Source organism: Myripristis murdjan, chromosome 3 (assembly GCF_902150065.1).
Source record: "Myripristis murdjan chromosome 3, fMyrMur1.1, whole genome shotgun sequence".
Taxonomy (NCBI): Eukaryota; Metazoa; Chordata; class Actinopteri; order Holocentriformes; family Holocentridae; genus Myripristis; species Myripristis murdjan.
Window position 1 is genome coordinate 26,196,934 of NC_043982.1, and position 26,275 is coordinate 26,223,208.

General features: G+C 39.7%; 1 protein-coding gene across 1 annotated transcript in view; it reads right to left on the bottom strand.

Moving 5' to 3' along the window:
- Positions 1–26,275, bottom strand: part of itfg1 (integrin alpha FG-GAP repeat containing 1) — a 198,586-nt gene that overhangs the window by 92,405 nt on the left and 79,906 nt on the right. The window contains exon 10 of the mRNA XM_030077151.1: positions 16,698–16,849. Coding sequence (XP_029933011.1) covers positions 16,698–16,849 — 152 coding nt within the window. The remainder of the gene's footprint in view (positions 1–16,697; positions 16,850–26,275) is intronic.

The window sequence follows — 26,275 nt, forward strand, 5'->3', positions numbered from 1 at the left end:
CATGCACTGACACTGTCTCAAACACACACACACACACACACACACACACACACAGAGGCAGAGGGTAGACTGTGACATTTTGGACTGCTCTTCTTGTGATGGGGGCTCTGAAGCAGGGTGGACCATTTAAACTTCAAACACTCCCAGCCAGCAGGACCCTCTGTCTCTGTAAGGGCAGCAGGAGAATGAGTGTGTGTGTATGCGTGTGTGTGTGTGTGTGTGTGTGAAGCCTTTGTGTAAAGAGAGTGGATGGGCTGGTCCGCTACACTGGCATCTATATAAAAATAATCTGGAAGTCTGACCACATGTTAAGGTGCACTGCCTCAACAGAGCACAACAACACAAACTGGCTCTCAGTCACTGCCATTTAAGCCAAGCAGCTAAGGAATGTTACTGGAGAAGCAACACTGTAGGCGTCAACATCAGTACTGCACCAACTCCACAGTGTTGGAACTACTCCTGGCCTTGCACACCGCTTTAACTTACCACAAAGTCGCTGCGCTTAAAGTTCAATATTTTTCAAATTTGAACCTGTTTACCACTGACCTTTCAGAAGCACAACCAAAGAGAACAGCTGTGTATCATGAAAGGAGGATCGACAATGGAAAACCACAATCCAAACCACCATCTGCATCCTGGCCTAATCAGAAGATGTGTTTAGTGTCAATGAAACACCAAAGCAAAACAAACTTTCAGCTTGACTGAAAAACTCTTCCTCCCGCAACACCAACACTGCTGTGACCTGAACCACAGCGGGGGAGGAAGTCACACTGCAAACCACATGGACACATTCCTCATTAACCTGAATGGATGAGTAAAGGTTAAACATGTCAGTTGAAAAACAGCTCTAAAGGCTGGTGGAGTTTGGTTTAAACCAGCGCCTACGCAACATAAACTGCTTTTCTGCTCGTTGGAATCAAGTCACTGTTAACAGATCCACTTCCTCATGTGGAAGGGAAGCCACTCGTTCATAGGACTTTGACAAAGCAGGAAAAGAAGAAAGAAAAACAGAAATGACAAAAGAAAAGAAGATACAAAAGGCCCATTATATTAATTTCTTGGGAATTTCCTGATTTTGTTGAGATTTTCAATTCAGTGATTTTACTTGGTGTGAGCATGATGATTTGATCCTTGCAAAGCAAATCCCTACAGATGGGGGAGGTTTTCATGCATTTAGGGAGCTCAAGTCTCCTCCCTGCACTCATCCTGACATATTCCACAGAGATGAAAGGGTTTCTCACACACGCACAAACACGCATACACACGCACGTGCGCGCGCACACAAACACACACACACACACACATGTTCTCTCTGAAACCCACATATAAAGCACAGGCCTCTCATGCCCGGTGCCTCAGAGAGCCCTAAAACCTTAACAAGGAAGATTTAATTATTTTTCAAAGTAAACGGGTGGGGTAGAAGGGGCCATTATCTTCACGCTGAACACGGGCAGCTCTGTGTTCCCATGGAAAAAAAAATAAATAAATAAAAATAAGAAAGGCATCTCAGGTGGCAAGACAGGAAAACACTACAGCTTTGATCTACAAAATGGACACCAATGAGGGGGCACGCATGCCAGAGAGAGAGCGAGAGAGCGAGAGAGAGAGAGAGAGAGAGAGACAGATAGACAGACAGACAGGCTGAAGGAATGAGCACTCATTTTCACTGTGAGATGTATGTGCGCATATTACTTTGTCTGTAGCCTATGTTACACGCCAATTTTAATTGGGTTTAGTTGTTTAGTTCAGCTGCACATTCAAAAGTGTGAAATCAAGCACATTGTCCCTCTACACACAAGCAGAAACTGGAATACATTACCTGCATTATTTATATGGCTAATTATACCTTGTTTATACATTCTTCCCATCAAATACTGGCATTCATGCATTTTATGTATTTTATTTTGTCAATGCAAAGTCACCCAACACTTAACATTAAAGCCTGGTTTGGAGCCATGGACCAAGACAAACTTCCTCTGACATACAAAAAAAAAAAAAAAAAAAAAAAAAAACATCAAGAAAAAGAAAAAAAAATCAATGCTTTGAAACATGACTCCAACTCGGAGTACATTTAACATTAACTCGTGAAAATAACTACAACCAAAACACTATTGATCACTGAACAATCACAGTAATTTGTTCCCTGGAGGGAAATGTCTTTGTGACTGGTAAAACAAATCTGTACCCATACAGGAGCACTAGCTAAGCAATTTTCCTTTTTAAACTCTTATTCATCATCTTTAGTTTTACGGTCTAGATTGAGATGGTTAACTAATGATGACTAAAGCAGACTCTATGTTGTTGCTTCTTAGAAGCTCAGCGTGACTGAAGTGAGGTGAATTTGAGATGATGAAGAAAAACATGCTGCTTGTGGTGTGCGATAATAAAGAGGGTTAAGGGTAGGGAGGAGCTGGAACTGCTGGAACTAGATGTAGTTTTTGTCCCTAGTAAACCTCAAGCATGAAGTTAATAATTCGTATTCATACTGTGTGCATAATTCTATTATGTATTGCTAATAAGAAAAGCAAACTAAAAAGTTTGAAGGCTATTTCAAGTAATGCAACACACCCTGTTTACAGCATTTTCATAAATGACTCAGAAGACAGTTTTATGCCAATTAATAACTAATCTGAGTTCAACGGCTTTTTAAATGCCACACACCAGCGAATGTATAAAATCTTTTTCATCACTTTTTTAAGGTTTACAGAAGGGCTGTTCAAAGTTTTACTAATATCATATAAATTCTGTTTAGGCACCAAAAATACTTGGTTAAAGTTAGGGTAAAACTGTGGTTAAGGTTAGAGGACATTTATTGTCATGGTGACAATGATAAACATGCAGAATCAAATAAAACAAAACACCTGGAAGTGAACACCAGACTTGTTTCATGCAGGAATCAAATTCTTGTCTCCAGGTTGAGAGTCCTGTGTGGGTATGACCCATCCACAGCTCCAACCACCTTCCAACACAGATTTTGTCGCTTGCTATACTACAATATGCCACCTCACTTCCTGACACACCACACTGATGTTATTTACATGACCGGTAGAGGTTGCTTAATATTAAAACATAACTATAGGTCGTAATAAGCTGCTTGTGCTAACAACCTATGGGGCCATTTTTTGTTTTTTCATTTTTAATGTTAGAGGAAATAATATGCCCAACCCCATTCATTTTGAGCACTCAGGTCTGCTAATTTTTTTTTTCCAGAGCTTACAATGGAAGTACTTTATGTGTGTGTGTGATTTCCTTCCCATCGCTGGAGATATTGAAAAGCAAGTGCTCACTGGGCTGCAGCTGTTTTTCACCTGCACCTTTATTTAAAGAAACCATTCAGAGTAAAGATCAAGTTTGCCAACAGTTTAAGGTGATGGCTGTGGAGGGCCACTATGTTAGAAATACATAACAGAAACACCGCTGTGTACAGCAGACCTCAATCTGAAAGCCCAGGGGTGATTTTTAAGGTCTGGGTGCTGCTTTTCCTCTTACAGCAGCCGGTCAGAGATGAGAACTAAAAGGATGCAGACAGTTAACTCTAGAAGCTGCTACCCACACCGGCCTCTTCATCTTAATAGACCAAACACACACACACACACACACACACACACACACACATTACCAAAGGAGAGCACTAGTCACTGCAACATCACAATAGGAGACTTGACAGCGAACACATACATACACTATATTACCAAAAGTATTCGCTCACCCATTCAAATGATCAGAATCAGGTGTCCTAATCACTTGGCCTGGCCACAGGTGTATAAAATCAAGCACTCCGACATGCAGACTGTGAAACAAGACATTTGTGAAAGAATGGGCCGCTCTCAGGAGCTCAGTGAATTCCAGCGTGGAACTGTCATAGGATGCCACCTGTGCAACAAATCCAGTCGTGAAATTTCCTCGCTCCTAAATATTCCACAGTCAACTGTCAGCTCTATTATAACAAAATGGAAGCGTTTGGGAACAACAGCAACTCAGCCACGAAGTGGTAGGCCACGTAAAGTGACGGAGAGGGGTCAGCGGATGCTGAAGCGCATAGTGCAAAGAGGTTGCCGACTTTCTGCACAGTCAATTGCTACAGAGCTACAAACTTCATGTGACCTTCAGATTAGCCCAAGTACAGTACGCAGAGAGCTTCATGGAATGGGTTTCCATGGCCGAGCAGCTGCAGCCAAGCCACACATCACCAAGTGCAATGCAAAGCGGCGGATGCAATGGTGTAAAGCACGCCGCCACTGGCCTCTAGAGCAGTGGAGACGCGTTCTCTAGAGTGATGAATCACGCTTTTCCATCTGGCAATCTGATGGACGAGTCTGGGTTTGGAGGTTGCCAGGAGAACAGTACATTTCAGACTGCATCGTGCCGACTGTGAAATTTGGTGGAGGAGGAATTATGGTGTGGGGTTGTTTTTCAGGAGCTGGGCTTGGCCCCTTAGTTCCAGTGAAAGGAACTTTGAATGCTTCAGGATACCAAAACATTTTGGACAATTCCATGCTCCCAACCTTGTGGGAACAGTTTGGAGCGGGCCCCTTCCTCTTCCAACATGACTGTGCACCAGTGCACAAAGCAAGGTCCATAAAGACATGGATGACAGAGTCTGGTGTGGATGAACTTGACTGGCCTGCACAGAGTCCTGACCTGAACCCGATAGAACACCTTTGGGATGAATTAGAGCGGAGACTGAGAGCCAGGCCTTCTCGACCAACATCAGTGTGTGACCTCACCAATGCGCTTTTGGAAGAATGGTCAAAAATTCCTATAAACACTCTCCTCAACCTTGTGGACAGTCTTCCCAGAAGAGTTGAAGCTGTAATAGCTGCAAAAGGTGGACCGACATCATATTGAACTCTATGGGTTAGGAATGGGATGGCACTTCAGTTCATAGTATGAGTAAAGGCAGGTGAGCGAATACTTTTGGTAATATAGTGTATATATATACCTCTTTTCATCTAAGGTCTGGGTGGGCAAAATGAGAGAATAATTTTCCCTATGTTCTAGCAGAAATTATTTTCTGGCAGCATTAGGGCTGCACTATATTGAAAAAATGACTATATTAAGTTATAAATTATAAATTGAATTCAATTATTCAACTCCTAAAAAAGGCTGGAAAAATGCTGAAGAAAATGAGACAAGCTTGAATTTAATTAATGATTTTTCAAATTGCAAATTTGTAGGCTGCAAATTCTCCACTGCAGCAGAATACAAGGTTCATTATGCCTTGAGAAAACTCTTCCCACTACCCCTCCAATAAATAAATGAATAAAATAAAGTAAAATAAAACAATAATTTCATAATAACAGTTGATTCCACTGTTTTTTCTTTGTTGGATTTATTATGCTGCCTTAAAATTACAAGGAAATGTTTTTGTGACCATATCTTGCATACATAATTAATACTCTTTTGAGATGAAACATTAAGTTGGTGAGGGAGATAATGAAGGGAGGGACAAAAAAAAAAAAAAAAAAAAATCCTTTGCATGTAATTTTGAGCCTCACACATTTTGGAATGTTCAGTATATATACACTCCAGCAACCATCTGAAAGACAAGCTGTGAAATTACAAGTGTTATAAGACAGGAGGGAAGAATGTTCAAAAACCTCTGATGGCAGAGTTTTGTCGCCTCATGCTTCATATCATGAAGTAAACTTACAATACACCAAATTCCAGGTGGTAATACTACTGGAACTGTAATATCAAAAAATATTGGAAAAATAAACATTTTGTAATTGTTTTGACATTTATTATTAGAGATATACATTTAAAATGGGGAATTAGATCATAAAATGTATTTTGCATTTCATTGTTAATTAGAATCAATAATTAAGAGGTCCAGATCAATGCTATGAATGTATTCAACTAAGATCTGGACATTTATGCCTGAATGGACCTACATTTATCCTTAATGTTCAGGTCTGGATTTGTGAGATTCAAATGTTTGTAATTTGTTTGCGATGATGCTCAAAAAACCTGTAACCATCAGGCTCAATGTGATGGGGCACAGTACTGGGACATCTACTGTGTGTGCGTGTGTGCGTGTGTGTGTGTGTGTGTGTGTGTGTGTGTGTGTGCTGTGTCGTGTAATAATCTGTTGGTTTCATCTAACCACCGATCATCTGTTGAGGTCAAAGGTTGCTGTGAATCATGATGGCTCCAGCTTTCTAAACAGATATCTGACCAACAGAGTAGACTGTCTGGAAGAAGCTTTAGCTGTCACTATTATGTGCTTGAGTACCACACACACACCAACACCACACACACACACACAACTTGTAATTACATGTACTGTAAGTCACTTGAGGCAGATCGAGCCGACCTTCTAATGCTTGTTTTAATCAGTGAATGGATGTGACATAGGCAAAGTGGGAGGGAAAAAAATACATGATTGCTGCTAAGGATAATTCTGTCCTATGGTTGCTTACACACACACACACACACACACACACACACAAACAAACACACAGACACACAAACACACACACAATTCTACTGTGGATACATTTCAAGGTGTTAAACTGTCTCACATAAACTCCCAGTTTGGGCATTTAGCTTTGAAAATAAATGTGCTGCATTTTAATTTGGAGTAAATATTGTACACAGTGAAATCATAAACAGCAATTTCAGCAAATATTTGTGGATTATTCCTTTTGGTTAATGGCACAATACAGCTATTAAATGAGCACAGCAAGAACAGTGAGAAGAGGATTGCATCATTACTGCCCTATATGCGACTTAGGGGTAAGTTTAAAAACAAATATCAACACAGGTGAGCTATCCCTGTGCTCAATTTCCCCTCAAGGATCAATAAAATATTTCTGATTCTGATTCTGATTAGTCATCACCACCATCAAATTTACCCATCCTATTTATCCAGTTCCCCGAAGTTACCAATGTTGGCCAATGAGGCCTTGGATATTTGTGTGTGTGTGTGTGTGTGTGTGTGTGTGTGTGTGTGTGTGTGTGTGTGTGTTCTACTCACACTACTGATTGATATGCACAGGGTTTACCTTATCTGAACTGGATATAAACTGTGCTGCAAATCAGACAAGCATACAGACAGACACACACACACACACACACGCACACGCGCGCGCGCACACACACACACACACACACACACACCATTGATATACATAAGAATATCCTGCAGCCTGTTGTTCCTCCTGCTGAGCACAAATAATTTTTTACGGCTATGTATGTTACTGCAACCACTCTGCTGAAGTTTGTTGTTGCCATTTTAGTGACATTAGTGAGCTAGAAGCCTGTAGTCAGCTCTGCAAATCACAAGGGAAGCACTGATGGGTCAGCTGGCTCGGTCCAAGATGGCGGCGGGCCAGGCAGTTACAGTCTACTGCTCAATATGAAACTGTAAGATTATTTAATTGAGAAAATGAAACATAAAACTCCAAATGGGATCAAGTCGATTCATATATTAGATATTATTGCCAAATTTTAAAATTTACAACCAAGATGATTACCTCCCTAATTAATTTCCTAGCACAGCTACATTCCCTTGGCTGTGTCAAGACTTGGCTTCAAATACAAACCCCCTTCCTTTCCTGGTGTGTACAGGCAAGCGTGCGCGCGCACACACACACACACACACACACACACACACACATATACATACATACATACATACACACACACACACACACACACACATGCGCGCACAAACACACATGCACGCATACGCGTACACACATCGTCTGAATGTGTGAACACACGCTACAGCTGCATAGTACTGGATGATCTATATTCCCACTGTAACTGTCAAGTTTGACATGTTCATTATTATATAGGAAAACTACAATTGTTTCAGTTTTAATGTGATTTGGGGACACTGTTACTGTAGTCTAGTTACAGATTTTGAAGATCTTTTTGCAATGACATAATTTCCTCTGCTGAATATGATGGACTTTTCAATCTGCATGTAAACATATCCTACGTCTTCTACATTGGCTAGTTCAGCGGATGTGGTTTAGACATTCTGACTCTGAGTTAGACTGCGCTTCCACCTTCCTCTTCTGTGTAGTTGTCCTCTTGTTTGATCACAGGCTGCTACCTATCATTCATAAAAGTGACTTTCAGTGAAGGGATTGGGCAGTTGTTTCATGTCCAATTTCTTTACAATCACTACTCAATTTTCTCTGAAGCAACAAAGCAGGACACTCATCGGTGCAATACAGCCGCCAGCCATCTTCTTACAGCCCACATGTTTCAAGAAAATCTATGAGACATTTACTGTGATCTGAGTTTCCTCAGGGTGAAGAAGTTGCTCCTCTGGGGGCCCCCCCGGTGGCTCACCGGATATGAGCACATACTATGTGTTAAGGCTGAGTCCTGATCGCAGTGTCCCTGGGTTCGAATCCGACCTCAGGCCAATTGCTGCATCTCATGGCCTTTCTTTCTCTCCTTTGCATTTGCTCTGTCTTTCTCTACTGTGACGTCAAATAAAACAGAAATGCCCAAAAAAAAAAAATTAAAAAAAAGAGGTTGCTCCTCCTTAAAGGTGTGGGGGACTGTATAAAGGAAAAGTACTCAGGCAGAGGCGGTTATAATGCTGATAATGACAGGCCATACTGTGGTTGCCTTGCTTCTAGACTCTCGACTGAAAATTAATGACAGTAGCACTAAGCAATTTATCTGCATGTGCTTACTGTCACTGGTAGGTAGGTAGCATTTGTTTGGGAGAGCATCTCTAAAATTTCCAAATAAGACAGATATTTTCCCTCCAACTCAACACTTTTCTTGTACTCCCAAAATTTTTTTATCCTTTAGAATCAGCGAGCAGGTGGCATTAGTCATGATACCAAAACTTTGGTGCACCAATACCAGTGAAATTCAACAATTTTTGATACCTGATTGCATTCCTTGGTGACAACAAAAATCCCATTTTGCATGCACTCCTCAATTTAAAATTGAGTGAGAGTAAATAAATCAGGATGATAGTCTTTGAGCTGCTTCTCTAAATTGGTTATTTTCTTGTTTTGTATGTAATGTGCCATCGCATCATCTACAGACTGCTTTATGAGGCTCAGAAGTGCTGTCGCTATCATCTGCCTCAATGATGAAGCATTTCCAGAGAAAGCTTTCTCCACATTTCTTGTCAGATGAGTGGAAGCTGCAGAGCTGTTACACTGGACATGTTGACAGGTCTCGTGCCGTCATTACCAAGTTCGTGCTTTGGGTGTATCATGTGATTCTAGAGGAAGGTATCAAATTGTGTCTGTACTGCTTATGTTGTAAAAACACTTGCACTGGTACCATTTTTTAAATTTTCATATTGATCAATTACCTAAGCATCAAGTTACCTAAGTACCTAAGTATCTTCTTTGCTTTCTACGACTGTCAAGACTTTTAAAATCTGGCTAGGACAACAACTGTAATGCTCAACAATAAGGCTGCACAATTAATCATAGGCAACAGCACATTGCCTTAATTTGGAAACATTAATGTATTCTTGTTCTACTTCCCAAACCATAATGAGAGAAAGACAGTAAGAGCAGAAATAAACCTCTGTCTGCTGCTAGTTTGAAAAATACTACACTGAAAAAGTGGAACATAACACTATACTGCAAGGCTGCATAACAACAATTAAAAAAGTGTTACATAAGCACAGTATTTAGCCATAACTGTCCAGCCCTAAACAACACAGTCAAGACATTCTGTTGAGTGCACTTAGTGGCCATCTACAGCTCAGAATTGAACACTGAGCACTGAACTAATTCTGTTTTGTATAACACTTACTTAGACTTAGACTTTCTTTTATTGCCATTGCACAAAAAAAAACACAGCAGTGAGATTTTGGCAACGAAATGTCGTTGCTTGGCTTCCGGATTACAGCAGAACATGGCAAAGTTGAGGGGAATTATTTGCTCAACAGAAGTAGGCAGTCAAAATGGGACTGGGAGAAAAATATTTGAGTGGATGGATGTGTGTCTGTTCTTCATCTTGCCTGGAGGAAGCTTAGGATGTGGTACATGTGGTGAGTTTTGTGCTGTATCACGCGGTGCTATGTGCACCTGAAACAACCACACCTCCTCACCAGGCTCCCTGCTGAAAGTTTCTTGCTCTGCGATGAGAGAAAACTTCACTCTTTTTAGATGTTTTCTATCACCCTGTCTCTGAGTGTGTCGGTCTCTTTCATTCCCGCCTCTTTTCTCCCCGACTCCCAAAATGCTTTTCTGCAAATGGTGAAGCTGAAGCACCTATAGGAGCTGCTCTCAGCAGGAGGAACAGCAGCAGTCTGTCTATTCTGTGTCTGCCTGTACAGCATGTGTGTGTGTGTGTGTGTGTGTGTGTGTGTGTGTGTCTGTGTCTGTGTATGTGTACATGCGTGCATCTCAAGGCCCTGCCTGTCCTGTCACCTGTATATAATAGACCTTGATGAATGTTGTTTTGGGAGCTGCTGATGGACATCACACACAAGCACGTGCACTTGCTCAAACAGGTGCATATACAAATAAATGTGCACACATTCTTTAAAGCTGTTATAGCATTCATCTTTTCATTTTTACCATGTTACCTTATTTTACTTATGTTGCATTCTTTTCCTCCATCTTTAACTTTTAAATTGAATGAACAGTATGCTTTTGTTTAATGAGTATAATATACATTTTATATTTTTTATATATAATTTTTATACATAAAAAAACTATACGTGAATAAGTTAAAAGTGTTTTATTTTTTATTTTTTAAAGTTTGATTGATCGATTTGTTGGATGGCAAATAGAGTTAATCTCCAAATTTCCAGTTCCTTAGTTTCAAAGCAGTCTGCAAACTGGATGATTTATGTTGCCAAAGTGATATTACTGCCAAGTGATACTACTAAGCAGACCTGTTTATCATAACATTTACAAATACTGCAATTGCTTCAGAGGCTCAGCTTTGGGTCAAACTGTGTATAGGTGTTACGTTCATTCAAGATCTTTTCTGTTGCAATGAGCTCAATTTATCCAGTTAACGGTTCGAAAGATTATTAGACTACATGTACAATCATTTAACATTTCCTGCCATCCCTCAGCTCAGCTCTCGGTGTAGAAAACATATCCTGATATCATCAAGTAATCTTTTGATTAAAGAGTAATGTATGTCATGAAACAGTTGACACAATGATTGACTCACACCTACAAATACAAAAACACACTTTCCTTTGGCCTATTCACAGTTATGAAGGCATCTTGTCAGCAGCCATGAACAAACCGGATGGCTGCCCATGTACGCACACTTGAATAACAGTCCATAAAAAGAGCATTGCAGAGACAAAGATTCCCTTATGCAGCATTATGTCCTGCTCTCTGTTGGATTTGTCAGAATAAATAGCAGTTGTGCCTAACAAGTTGTACCACAAAACCACTGTGTGGGCACTTACACAAACTCCCATCTCTCCATTTATTCCTCTCTTCTGGACCCCTCTCCCCCCTCCCCACCATCATCATCATCTGACTCCCTCTCTCCTACCGTCCTCCTAATTTGAACGCTTAAATCGACATTCATTTTGCTGGGAGGGGGAATGATGGGTCTGGCAGGACTTTTATCCAAAAACCCGCTATAAATAACCTGTAAGAAGGATGGAGGAGAGAGAGAGTGAGAGAAAGAGCAAGAGCGAAAGCAAGAGAGAGAGAGAGAGAGAGAGAGAGATGGACTGAGAGAGAGAGAGAGAAGAAAAGAGAGAGAGTGGGAGGTGGAACAGACAGGATAGGCTGTCCAAATGTTTGGTAAGCAGAGAGCGTTTGCTTAGATGGAAATCAAAGACAAAGCGAGGCCTGATGCAGCCTGGACTGCAGAGCGCCACTGAATCCAAAGCACACAAGACTCTCGCTTGTTAAATGTCTGAATCCTATCTCTCTGATCACCTTGGACACCTTGTGTCTTGGGCTTGTCACTCAAAATAGCAATATGTTAATTATTAGTTACTACATATGTCAAATTTCTATGTTTCAATGTTAGACCTTTATACCAGCTAAACATCATACAATGTCACAGCTGATTTAGACGTCCCAGACAGACTGTCAAGATCGGAGTGAAAACGGTGTCTCATGGCTCGCATACTGAGGTATGAGAAGGTCAGCATGCCATGTCCTGACCTCATAATGCTGTGTCAAACATCTTTGGTATTTTTGTCACTGCTCATGTACTTTGAAAGGGCACAACAAGCAGATCTATGACACTGACCAAGTAGACTGCAGTACGAATTATGAAATGTGCATGAAGATCCAGCTACAATACAAAACAGGATGGACATCAAAGCTACTTATATAATGGAAACATTTTCCCCTCCAACTGTCTTTGTAAAACCAGGTATGCACATATGCATGTGTAATCAAAAAGTGCAGCCAGTAACTGTCAATCCATTATCACTGTTGTCACTAATATGCAAACATCTATGTATCTAAAGTAAGCTCTCTGTCTTGTGCGTTGTAGTCCAGTGAGGCTGGACCTATGAAGCTTCTATGTCATTTTGTGATGTACAAACTTCATCTTACAGTGTGGCAGTATTTTGATGCAAGGCAGGATTTGGTAGCTCAGTAGTTTGAAAAATATGAGATCTCCTGCAACATATTGTCATGTAATGTGCTTCTGGAATTACTCTTTTAATGAAGTCGACTGATGAGGTGAATCCAAGTAAAAGCCATAATCCCCCTACTGATTTGCCTGAGTAAATCTACACCAATCGTACAAGATGAAAAAAAGAAAAACAAATAGAGGAGGATTTTTAAGCTTTGAGACAACTGAGATATATAAGACAACTGAGAAGGAAGAGCTTGTGACTCAGTGTCAAGAGGATGCTGCTAATACAGTGGAAACCATTTACAGTGATCACGATTACAGTGATCAACTGCTTATATGGATCAAAAAAGCTTGGGACAGAATGATTCCTGTGCAAATACTGTTTAAATAATTTGCTTATTGTATTCAAGGAGTGTGCTTACAGTGCTTATTTGGGGCTTTTGGATATATGAAAATCTGATTTTTTTTAAAACTAGGGTATTTATTTATTTATTTATTTATTAGAAATGCTCTTAAACCATTGCCAAGTTGTTGCTTAGTATTTGCACCACTGACATTACTATATTTGTAAACAGCACACTGTTTTAGGCTGTAGCCTCATTATAATTAAATTTTATTGGCCGGTTATGGCTTCACATTTTGACAAATAAATGCTGGTCCCAGGTTACATCAAAGATTCAAATGAAAATTCAAAACTGTTGCGATGGGTAAGGCTGTTTAATCCACCACTTGTTGACAAACTACAGAGGGTAGCTTCTCAGGCCTGGCAAAAGTGCCTTTCTCAGCAGCAACAGCTGTGGGTTTTCCTGTCACATCCTGCTCATTGACCCGGGACAGAATGAGCACACTTCCAAGAGTAAGATACGGTATGTTTTAGAGTTGATAATTGTCAATCTGAATCCTATCAGGCTATGATTATGTAATTATTCAAACAGGTATGAAGGGTTGGGCTCTGTGTTGCGGACAGCAGGCAGGCAAGGCCACACCGCGTTTACAAGCTTCCATGTTTAGTGTGGGTCTAATGTGTGCAATAAAGTGAAATATTGTGGATACAAAGGAGAACAAGAAAAAAACTAAACTTAAGAGGCTTTGGGAGTTTTATGGTATATTCTATATATTGTAATGTATTATATTTGAATTATACAGTAATTCAATTTGTAATTTGAAAAGCTGCACTATATTTTGAAACAGCTGAAAATAAAATAAAAATAAAATTCAGTAAATATTTTTCATTCTTTCATTCATATTCTTTCATTACTTTATATCAGATATCAATTAGATCTGCAAAAGAAAAAAAAAACAACAAATAACAAACAAACAAAAAATGCTCATAATAATAATGAATATCTATCAATCTTACAATCAATCACAAACCTTAATCAATGCCCTCTTATCAAAAATGAATGAAATTCTTAAGTGTGACTATCATGCAAGATAATCACAACACAGCCTGAGAAAACCAGCAGAGACAGGTTTCAACATGTTTTGTATCACAATTACAATTTGTTTTCACTTTGTTTTCATTTGATTTCATCTTGACATTGCAAAGGTTTTGAAATGCATGTAACACTGCATTAATGTTTTCTGGCGGTGGCAGAGTTTGAATGCATTCAGTTTAAAGTCTGTCAGCCTCAATTTAGACATTAAGAGATGGTCAGGTGAATCGTGCACAGTGCTGACAAGTGAGCAGAACTCCTCTGTAATGGTTGTGCATGGATTAGATTAGTGCTGTCATGTTCATTTTCCTTTATGTTCATCACAGCAGTGAGTGAGCCTTTTTGGAGACAGAAACACACTGTATTGACCCTTAAGAAACAGAAGTGATAACTAGTGTCTCCACGAAAAGGCAGGGACCATTGACTCAACAGCAAAAGTCAATAAAATGTGATGAAATTAAATATTTGTTAGTTGCAAGGGTTGGGTAAATTCAGTATTACTATTTATTACACAATTTATTTCAATAGAATCATGTTGTCATTCACCTCAATGGAATAAACATTAATGACTAATTGACTATTTAATGTGATGTTGCATAAATTAGTCATATTGTGATATATATTCATATAAAAACAAATCCATATTGTGATAATGATTTCTACCATATCACCCAGGCCTACTCGTCACGTTTTTGAATCACAGATAAATCTAAAAATACAGTGAAGCCCTGAGTAGACTTCTGGTCTCTTATATATTATCTTTCTCTTCTCACTTTCTCATAACTCTGTTCTCTTATCTCCTCATTCCTCCTCTCTCTCCATATGTTGACGATGTGATTTTGAACATTGGCACTAGGGTCAGATTGTATTGGGAGGGCATCTCACTGCGGAGCTCATGGCATACTGTGGGATTAAACTGCTCTGGCTTAACATGAGAAGGGAATGGAGAGAGCGAGCAAGCGAGCGAGTTATAGCCTTGCAGTGATAAGAGTTGGGTAAAAGAAGTAATTTCCAGATGAGTGTGACCCAAAGAGTTAAGCTCCACAAAGATTGAACGGAGCCTAGACAGGAAAGTAGGGTTCCGATTTACATCTGTGGCTGTGTGTGTAAGTGAGAGAAGACTGTTAAACTCTGTCTCTCTCTTTTCCTCTCTCTCTCTTCTTCTCTCTCTCTCTCTTTCTCTTTCAAACACCCCCACACACAAAGAACAATCAGTATGCATGGACAATCATAGCTCTGACCCCTCCAGCTATCTTATCATCATCTCTTGGTGAAGATAATCCACACATGTCCTTCAACACACACACACACCAACACCCACACCCACACCCACACACCCACACACGCATGCATTAATGTGTCCATGGTGCTGTCATGATTTTTGAAAGACCATCTTATCAGTCACTATGTCCCTTTTCTGAAGAACACACTCACCTTAGCAGCCTCCGTCTGCAAGACTATGTTAAACTGGATGGTAATCACTTCTTCATTACGTTCCAATGACACAGGCTCATTTTATATTCTGTATATTCTGCAGGAAGCACAGATTTTGTGCTGCTCTGGAAGACGGTGTCATGAATGTCAAAACGCCAGTGATCAAGGCAATTACTGCCGAGACGTTTTTGTGATGTTTTGTTTTTCAGAGGTTTGGCCTTGACTTGATGACTTGTCATATGGGAGTTTTCATTAATCTACTTCTAAAATAGCATGGTGAAATTCTGTGTGGATGAGGGCTTTTTGCTTTTGATCAAGGTAACTGTTGCTTCTCTAAATGCAGTATATAAATTTAATTAATTTGAACAATCTAAACAAATTATTGTCAAACTCATTTTGACTACATCCAGCAGTATGACACTCTATAGCCCATCTAAGCTCAGTGTTTTTCATTATCCACCCTCTCTGCTGCTCAGAAGTTGAACTAACCAGGCTACCGGAGGGAGTTGCCTTTGGTTTTGCAGGGAGTTAGAGCCCGAGAACTGCAAATTGGAAAGCTTAAAGCCTACCTTATCACTGGGGCTACTTCTTGTAAGAGAGGTATTGTTTGCTATAATGAGAACATGTCATCACAACTGCAGTAATTTCACAGCGATTTAATGAGAAAATCTTACATGCGGCGTATTTAAAATCAAACGTGTAGAGTTTTAAAAGCTCAACAGATTTGTGTAAGCCATTTAAATATGCATCCCAAGTGATTAGGTTCCAGTCAATTCCATTTCGTGTTCCACTGGAATACTATAGCTGGTTTAATCTCATCAAAACACGACATGTTTCGTGACAAACTGAAATGAAGATAACAAATGAAGGCATGCGCTCAGAATAATAAAATCTATTATTATGCTGACATCAATCTCCTGAAAATAGAGCATTTCAAGTAATAACAGTGCATCTCACATTGGAGTGGAAGTGTGTATGTCTACACAGTTCCTGGATTTGGACTACATTGAAGGTTATCAAAGTGGGGTTTAGAGACTTCCATGGTATTTAAGTCAATTCTAAGGGGTCCACAGCTAAATGAGGAAATTTAATTTCACTGTTATTCATTCAAGAGACATTCTCCTGATGAAATTTCATACATTACTCACTATCCTGATAAAAGACTCTCATCGCAATTATCTGCACATTTGCAGAGCAGGAACCTCTAAAATCTAGTATAACATTAACACCAGAGACAATCTCCCCGATTGAAAATGTGTCCAACGGGGGTCCATGGTCCTACATTTGTCCATATGTATGTGTGAATTGTCCTACCTGCCGCTGGTGTTGCGAAGGACCACAAGGGCATCAGGGAAGCCATCCAGGTTGTAGTCTCCCAGGTGGAGGCCCAGTGGCTGGCCTGGTTTCCCAGGCACGAAGCCCCACAGTGTGTCCTTCTGATTGAACTCCCACAGCACAGAAACCCACTGGAACACAAACACAACGAAATACACATCAGAACAGCAGCCACTAGTGACAGATGAAGGGGCACGAAGATAGAGGACAGGAGAAAAGCAGAGGACCAGAGGGAAGGAGTGTGGATGTGCATTTCAAAAAATACATATATCTTAATGAGTCATTTAGCCTATTTCTTCCCGTTTAAATCTAGGATTTAAGAAGTTGTGAGATATTTGAGATGATGTTCAGACTAGAGCAGAGAAAGTTCAGCAGCACCAGTAAATGGTTAAAGTAAATATTGCTTCTTGGACCGGCTCACCTGACTTTCAATGAGTGAAACTTTTGAAATTAAATCATGGTTTGGTCAGATTGGAATTGGCAGGGCAACATTTCCTTGGAGACTGAGGCCAGATGAAGAGGACTGGAAGGTTACATGATCCAGGACAGGGAATCACACTTATGGCTAGTACCGTATTATTTCAGCATGCAACTAACATTACATCAAAAGAACAACGAGGCTTTGATTCTCATTCTCACAAAAAAGAAGGCAATTGCAGCCAAGAAGAAATGAAAAGAAGAGGGCTGTGGGTGCATCCTCCCTTGATTTGAATTGTATTTTGAATTTGGTGAGTATCAGAGGTTAATCCTGCCTATTCTCCCACTAGTTGACTACTGGTGAGTCACACCATTTTGAGGGTCAAAGTTCAGCCAAACTGAACTTTGGTGCATAGTCAAAGGATGAAAATAATACTTTTTTGTACCTTGTGAAGTTTGAATGGTTGTGAATTTGAGGTCAATCTTTTTTTTTTTTTTTTTTTTTACTACAGTGTGACTTCTCTCTGATGCAATGATACTGCATATGCCACTATGATATACACCAGACTGGGGGAAAAAAAAAAAAAAAAATCTAACGTAAGCTTTTTGGGTAGACCAGAATGCTAACTAGCAGGTGGCACTCGGCCAACCAGCCCACAGTTGCCCTACCAGGTCAAAATTTTCAACTGCCAAATATGCAGAAGCATCTCAAACTATGGTAATACTGTTATTGTGTAACCAGTGACTGTTAAATACAACTACTATGAATGGTTTATTTTGGGATCTGATATGTGGTCATACTGTATAGTGTCCATAAGACAAGAGCATTTGTAAAAAAAAAAAACATAATGTTAAATATTATTCTATATTTAAATGTGTTGACAGTGATTAAAATATGTAGCAAGTGCAGTGGAGTGGCGGACTGACAACGGCTCTTTTCAGTTTAGTAGGAGCACTCGAGTAATACAACTCTCGGACACTCCTACGCTTTCTAGTTTTAGGAGCACTTTAACAGCACAAAATTAGTTTCTAACATTACTTTTGCCAAACCGTTTATCTCTAAATGTGAAACAAACATCTTTCTCAAAGTTTACTCCTAAATGTCCATGTAATGGCAATCTTTAGCCTTTAAACCAAGCTATTTTGGAGTCCAGACCCAGGTGGTTTACTGCAGCAGCCAAGCTTTTAAGAAACACTTCTGTTTATCTTAGAAGTGAGAAGCCCATTATTTCTTAGGTTTACTCCTAAGTTGCCAGTGAAGGGCCTCAAGTTAAATTACAAGTGAAGGGCCTCATGACCTCAACATTTCTTTTGTGAAGTTAGTTCCAAAACACACACAGTAAAACAAAACAGCAGACAGCACAGAATAGTTCAACATGGAGTAATAATATTAAATATGATTACAAGGCTGTGGTGAATACTTCATCCTTCAAACACACCATTTGGCAGTTATCAAAGCTCCATCCTATACCGGATGGTGAAGCATAAAATAACACACAATTTGGTGACATTTCCGTCTTATTCATCTGATCTGTTGCTGTTTTTATTCAAAGTTGTCATAGTTTTGGAAGGCTATATCTGTGTGTTTTTAAATGCGACCTAGCTTTTCCCTCAATTTGGTGCTGATTTTCTTACAGTGCCCTCAAACTTGCAACTGCGTATGTAATTTCAACGTCCCAACGCTGTATCCAAAACAGGACGTTTTATTTGGGTTTGGTTCGTGTCGGCATTGAGATTAAACTTTCTGCATCTTCATAATGTTAATGACTGCTTAAGGAAGTGCATAACTGACCGGAAGTCAGAAGAAAGACAAAGTAGTGAAATTCAACATAAAATAACTCTCACCCAAGGTGAAACCTTTGGAGCCTGGCAGCTTTAGTTTTGTGAATCTTTAAAGCTCAGTCTACCAGTAATACAATAATTTAATTTATAAGCACCTGTGGAATACATGTGATAATGTACAGCTGGTTATTATCACACCATAAACCCTAACATGGTGACCAGGACCCGTACACAAAGCTAATGGTTCTTGTATCGCCATAAAGGGATTTATTTTGAACTAATAACCAGCTGACATCCTTAATCCAGAGTGTTGAACAGAACATACACTGTTTCGCATGTAAGGGAGATGACAATAATAGGTGTAAGACTCATTATTAATAAAAGTTAGTGGCAAAATTTATTGAAAATGTGTTTGATGCATTTCACTATCACGCGAACAGTGGCTGCTTGCAGCCCTCAGCCCCCCCCCACGCACTCTCTCTCTCTGCACAGCAGACACTGCAGTGCTGCAGGTACAGAGGAAGCCTTTCCTCCCTCCCACCCACTTTGCAAACACAAACGAAGCTTTGTCTCCTCATCTTGACGGTTCAACTGTTGAGTAAATAAAGACCCTGGGGTGGGGGAAATGATTAATGTTGTCGAAGGGAAACAGTAAATTCAGAAAGGTACAGACGGCAAAACCGCATGAAAACAAGCAGCAGCGGAGACACTTCACTTTTAAAGGCCTCACTGAGACCATAATTACCTCTCTCTTATTACAAATGGAATTTAACTGAAGCTGCATTGTTTCTCCCGATGGCCTGAAACTTAACTCTGTATTTATGTCGCACTATCTGTGTCTCTCCCTGTCATCCTGCGATTCCACTACATGCTGATGTATGACTACGATGGAACAAAATGAGCTATCAGCTGCAGGAGGAAGGCCAACGCTATAGCTGCACACCAAATCTGCTTTCTAATAGTGATAACCAGCGACAGACAAGATGGTACTGATTTCATTAGTCATTACAGCAAGCCGTTAGCCAGTTGAACTCGATCAAAAAAATATAATACAACAGAAGAAGGTGTGAATAGGAAGGAAGAGAAAAAAAACACAGAGGAAGGGAGAGAGAGAGTGAGAGAGAGTGAGAGAGATCAATTAAAGCAGCGAGTCTATAGCACTGTTTAGTACAGAGCTGCTTGTAGGCTCAACTGTTGCAAATACACCCTGCACACACACACAAACACACACACACACTTTGTCACTGAATAAAAAAGAAACCACAAAAAACTTAATATAATCTTATCAAGGCATTTATTCCAGTATGGGGTCTTTAAGTTTTAAGGTAAATGCTAGATTTTGCTCTCCATTGCTCACTGATAGAAAATAATGCTGCCTTACAGAGACAAAGAGGAAGGAAAGGTTCTCCGGCGCACAGGATACGATGCCTGGACTGGAATAAATAGAAGAACACTTGGTAATCACCTGAGCAGCAGTAGAGGCTGTGGCTGAATAAGGAAGAAAGAAAAAAAATACAAGGTGGGGGAGTCTCAATCAGACCACAGCAGTGACAAGATTTTAAGATTTTGCCAGAATGAATGAATGAATGAATGAATGAATGAAACTGGGGCGAGGACCTTGAAGTAAGGCAGATTACTCCATGAGATGACATTAAAATAGTAATGTTTCAATAGTGATTCATGAAATTTCTTCAAACAGGTTAACTGTAAAATCTTGAAACAAAATCATGAAGCATTAGAAACCTATGAAACCATCTCTTTTTTATCTCTGAAATCTACTAACTCTGGACTAAGTGTCAGCGTGTGGATATGTGGATCCTAAGGAGGCGAGGGGCAGATGTTGGGAGGTTTTAAACTATCCATGAATGTTACACACAGAGAGCAGGTGCAGTGAGGAGTCAGCAGAAAGATGCTCAGCAGACCTGTCACTAATAGCAGTAAATACAACCAGCATGTCTGAGAGAAACAACCACAACCAATCACCGAGCAGACAACAGCTCTAATTTCATCACACAAGCCATGACAACACAACTGGAGGCCTTCTGTTTCCTCCAAACCACCTCAACACACTTACACACACACATACACACACACTTATCATACATCAATGCCCGAACAAAGGGGGTGTAGAGTTTGTGTGCTTTGTTTAATGATGTAATGCCTCATTGGCTCCTGGCCCCCTCACCACTGATTCCTCTGGGCTAGCAGGTTGAACACTGATTCTGTCAGTCTTCATTTTTAATAACGGCAAGGTTTTAGAAAGATTAATTAGACAAGACTTACAGCGTTTTCTATTTGACCATAAGAGAGTTTGAGATTGAATGGAAATAAGGAAAACGGAATCCTTTTAGTTTGGGAACATGAGGTTAAATTATTTTCATTAACGTAATGGAAAAAACAAAACAAAAATAAAAACAAAAACAAAAACAAAACAAAAACAACAACAACAAAGGGTTTACATTTGGCCTATTGTATTAACCTTGCTACACACACCAGTGTAAACACCCATGTGCATCAAACTGATTGTGAAAAGTAAAAAAGAACAAAAAACTTAAAACCATAACTACTGATAGTCCTGTGCTCATCACAATTCATCAAATTTGTCATTTATCTTATCAAAATTGACTTACTGTCCAGCTTTTCTTCGACTAGATCTTGGCAAAGACAAATCTGTCACACTGACCTATGAAGCCAAAAAGCAGTAACTGCCATCCATCCATCTTTTCCATTGCTTATCTGGGACCTCGTGATGGTTGCAGACTGAGAATGGCAGACCAAACATCCTTTTCTCCACCTGCCAGCTCCTCCTATGGGATCCTGAGGTGTTCACAGGCCAGCTGGGATATGAATAGTTCCCAGGGTGCTCTCGGTCTCCTTCCAGTTGGATGTTCACAGAATACTTTCCCAGGGAGGCGCCTAAATAGATGCCAAAACCGCCTCAACTGACTTCTGTAAGTTCATTTTGCCACCTGAGTGCCATTCCACCCGTCCACCCGTCCTCTTCTAAGCTTGACTTAACAGTGACTTAAACTTGATATTTAAAACACAAAAAAGAATTTCTGCATGTTACCTCTGTATGGATGAAAATCTCTGTCTATATAATTTCAGATCTGCGTCAATATGAAAACTAAACTAAATGCATTTTATTAGGAGGCGAAAAAAACCCTAAAAAGAGTTTGGATACTTGAATTGGAACAGTTAACACTTTATCAAACTTTTCATGCACCACAGATCCACTGAATAATGACATTAAATGGTATGACAGTGCAAAAATAAATAAATAAAATAAATATCTAAAAAATAATATATATATATATATATATATATATATATATATATATATATATACAGTACAGGCCAAAAGTTTGGACACACCTTCTCATTCAATGCCTTTTCTTTATTTTCATGACTATTTACATTGTAGATTCTCACTGAAGGAATCAAAACTATGAATGAACACATGTGGAGTTATGTACTTAACAAAAAAAGGTGAAATATCTGAAAACATGTTTTATATTCTAGTTTCTTCAAAATAGCCGCCCTTTGCTCTGATTACTGCTTTGCACACTCTTGGCATTCTCTAGTCATGAAAATAAAGAAAACGCATTGAATGAGAAGGTGTGTCCAAACTTTTGGCCTGTACTGTATATATATATCAGTTTTAAGTCATTTTATCTCATATTCAGTCATAAACCTTGTTTTTCTTGAAATATTTATTCTAGAGAACTCTTAGACCACTATTAGACTGTAAAAACCTGCTGACCCCAAAACTACAGAACCACTCAGCAGACAGGGAGAACAGGTGAGGTAAAACAAGTGATGAGGTGGAATGAAACAGTTTGGTTGGGAATTACATAAGCCAGCCACTCTATTTTTGGCAAGTGAAGAACATTTGGCTGTAAAATAATGGATGGAGTATGTCCCCATTAGGCCTTGGTCTAAAATGATTGACAGTTCAGTTGATAATAAGTCATTGCATACATAGATAGCACTGCGCTATCAACCAAATAACAACTTCTGGTTTCATTCCAAATGGCAATTTATCCATTTCTGGGGGAAAAAATGCTACCTGTCCATTGCTCAATATTTGAAGCAAACACATTCTGTTCACTGAAAAGATAACATAATAGAAGTTATTAATAAAATTAGCAATAACTTCAATATCCAAACATGACTTTAATTTTTCATGCAAACAGTTACTCTAACAGAACAGATAAACTTTGTGTCTGATCCTTTTCGTTTTTTCACTCCTTAGTAGGCAAAGCAAATCCACCCAGTGACAAGTTATCTCTGAACTGGAGTCCTTTCAGGGTTGTCTAACGCTACCGGGACGCTTTCTCTCGGGACGGGCACACAGCGCGGGGCCATTGCTGGCCGCCAGCCTTATCAGCAGACTGCTGTGCCTGCACCGGCCCTGAGGCACTCGGTGTACTGTGTTTTTTTTTTTTATTCCCTTACACTGATTAGGACAAGGAGAGCGGGAAGAGGCACAAGGAATACGAACAACACACAGTACTCAATTACAATTACAATTACAATTCACATTTGGCAGACTCCACACATGATTGCACACATGCAGAAACACACAAATTGGGTGATAGTTGTCTTCATGAAATCCTCTGTGGTTAAGTGTAAGAACTCATGATACAATTGATGGTAAAATGGTCATTATGTACTGGGGAAAGAAGGGGAAGGATAGAAGAAATAAAATTAAAGAAAGGTATAATGAAAATAAATAAAAATTAATAACAGCTTTGTTCACTGCAAGAAAATTCCATCTTAACAAGTCACTGAGTCTCATTTTTAGCCTTAAAATGTTAAAACAATGTGTAAAATGTGTAAAAAAAAAAAAAAAAAAAAAAAAAAAAAAAAAATCTGCCAGTAGGATGAATTAACATTGTTTCCAATGCTAACTGACTTGTTTCTGGAATTTTTTTTAAATCATGTGCCATCTTCTTGATAGTAGTGGGATTATCTGCTTTTTTCTGCCTTGTTCTTGATCCCAGAAAAAAATCTCAAAAGAAGTGAAACTACATTAGAAAGAAGTGGGAATATCTTATATTTTGTCCACTGATTTTTAGAAAAACAAAATATTAAGTCTGAATCTGAGACTAAATTACTTATTAAAATGGAGAACTTTTGCGTTGTAGCTTGGAGGAATCTGGTTCTGTTGGTGGTAGATAAAGGCACAAAGAGCGAACAACCGCCAGGCAGGGTAGAAGGAGAGTGTGATACGAACAAAACAGACACACATCAGGTATTCTGGTGCCATGACTTCCCAGCGGGCTCTGATTAGCCCAATCAATCTGAGCACAGTGCATGCATATGCATATGCAAGCCCATATGCATCCACTCATGCATACAGACAGAGAGATGCCTAATCAAGCAAGAGTCTAACAGCTCTCTGTTAGACTCTTGCTTGATCCAGTTTGCATTGTCAGTAATTAATTAAACTCATCTGCTAAGTGACACATTAATCAAACATTTCATTTACTGTGGCCGGCTGCTCGTCATTTTTGTTGTAACTACTATTCCCGGCAAAGAGCTTAATTGTGCCTCTCAGACATTACCTTGTGCTATTAACGTGTATTATCATGCTACGTTGTGATGATTGCATGGCAAAACAAAAGCAGATGATGAAAAAACATAGTTGCGTTAATTTGGCAAAGCAATCTTTAAGAGGACCATAAACTGACCTGGAAGTCATGAGAACACTTCTCCAGCTAAACAGAAAAATGAAAAAGTCTCTGAACAAGATAGAACAATGTTTTCCCTGTGTTTTGCTTTTATTGCTCAGCACTATTTTGTTGGATGTATGGGGGGATTCATGTGGACACACTCCCTAAAGGAGGATATTCGAGTCTTTTAATCTAGTCAAATCAGTTTTTATTTGAAGAACCACAATGAATAGCCCACCTACTTAAATAGCGCACGATGCAGTTAATCGTTCTGACTGGCTGTGGGAAGTTTTGACATTTCATCAATACCTATATCACCATATTTGAATAATGTTAAATATGTGTCTCCATACATTGATTTAGGCAAACCTCTCACTCCCAAGTCTAAATAACTCAATATACACATTTGCTGGTTCAAATGCCAACATATTAACATCCGGCAGAGTGTGTGTGAGGCTGAGTGTGTGTTTGCATGTTTGTGTTTGTGTGTCTGTGTCTGTGTGTGTTGGAGCGGAGATCCAAATAACCTAGTTAATGAAGAAGGAGACGATGATGATGGCATTTGTGGTTGCGAGGTAATCTGATACCTCTGATAGCTGTGAGGGGAGGCATTACGCATACAAATGGCTTTTTATCAATCTGTTGGAAAACACCGATCACAAGCAAGCAGCTTAACACAGCACCATGCGTGCACACACACACGCACACAGATAAACACACACACACACACACACACACGCATGCACATACACACACACAAACACAGAGCAAAGTATCAGGCCACCATATACAATGAAACATGTGCATAAAAATAGAAAACAGACATACGACACATAAAATTGCTTCCCTGGCTTTGCTGATGACTGAAGTGAGAAGTGGTGGTGTGCTCGTGAACTCCCATTGATTCCACTTGGTGGAAGAGCTCCCGCTTCATTAGGCCAAGAAATTAAAATGTAGGCGGCCTGGGTGTGGGAGGTGGGGGGTGGGAGATGGTAGGAGGTGGTAGGGGGGGTTTACAGGGTGACATGGGGCGGTGCTGTACCACTGTCAGAAGACAAGGCCGTCCAAGACAATAAAAAAAAAAAAAGCATAATGAAGCGGTGGCTTTTATGATCCTGGCGATATAATAATGCTGCTGCTTGTGACATTAGGCCTGGCACTGAAAGACAGCATGGGAGAAAACAGTGGTGGAAAGGGTGGGGAGATCTTGGAGCATACAGCCAGATGGTTAAGTGCAAGTTTGACTGGTGGAGCTGTGATCATATGTAACTTCATGTAATTGTGACAGTGATTATGAACATATGTATGTATAACAATTCTCAGTGCGCATCTGTTTTCAAGTTGATGGCATAAAAAGGAGCTGGGAAGTTTTCTTTCAGTGAATATACTGGAATGCCAAGGCTCAGATGTGCAGTATTTCAGACTTCACTTTCAGTACACAAGGCAAAATGTACAGAAATCTAAAACTACAGAAGTATCAAGAAATTTCTTGAAGCGGGAATTTGAAACACAGAGGAGAGACAAAGAGAAAGACAAGACATGTAGACTGATTCTGCACACTGTATGACCATTCAGTGCCCAAGAATGACATGGTAAGGATCTACATTTAGGTCGACTACTGCCACAATTTTACCTTGTAGCAACTATAGAGTCCTGCAGATCTGAGACCATATTGTTTCA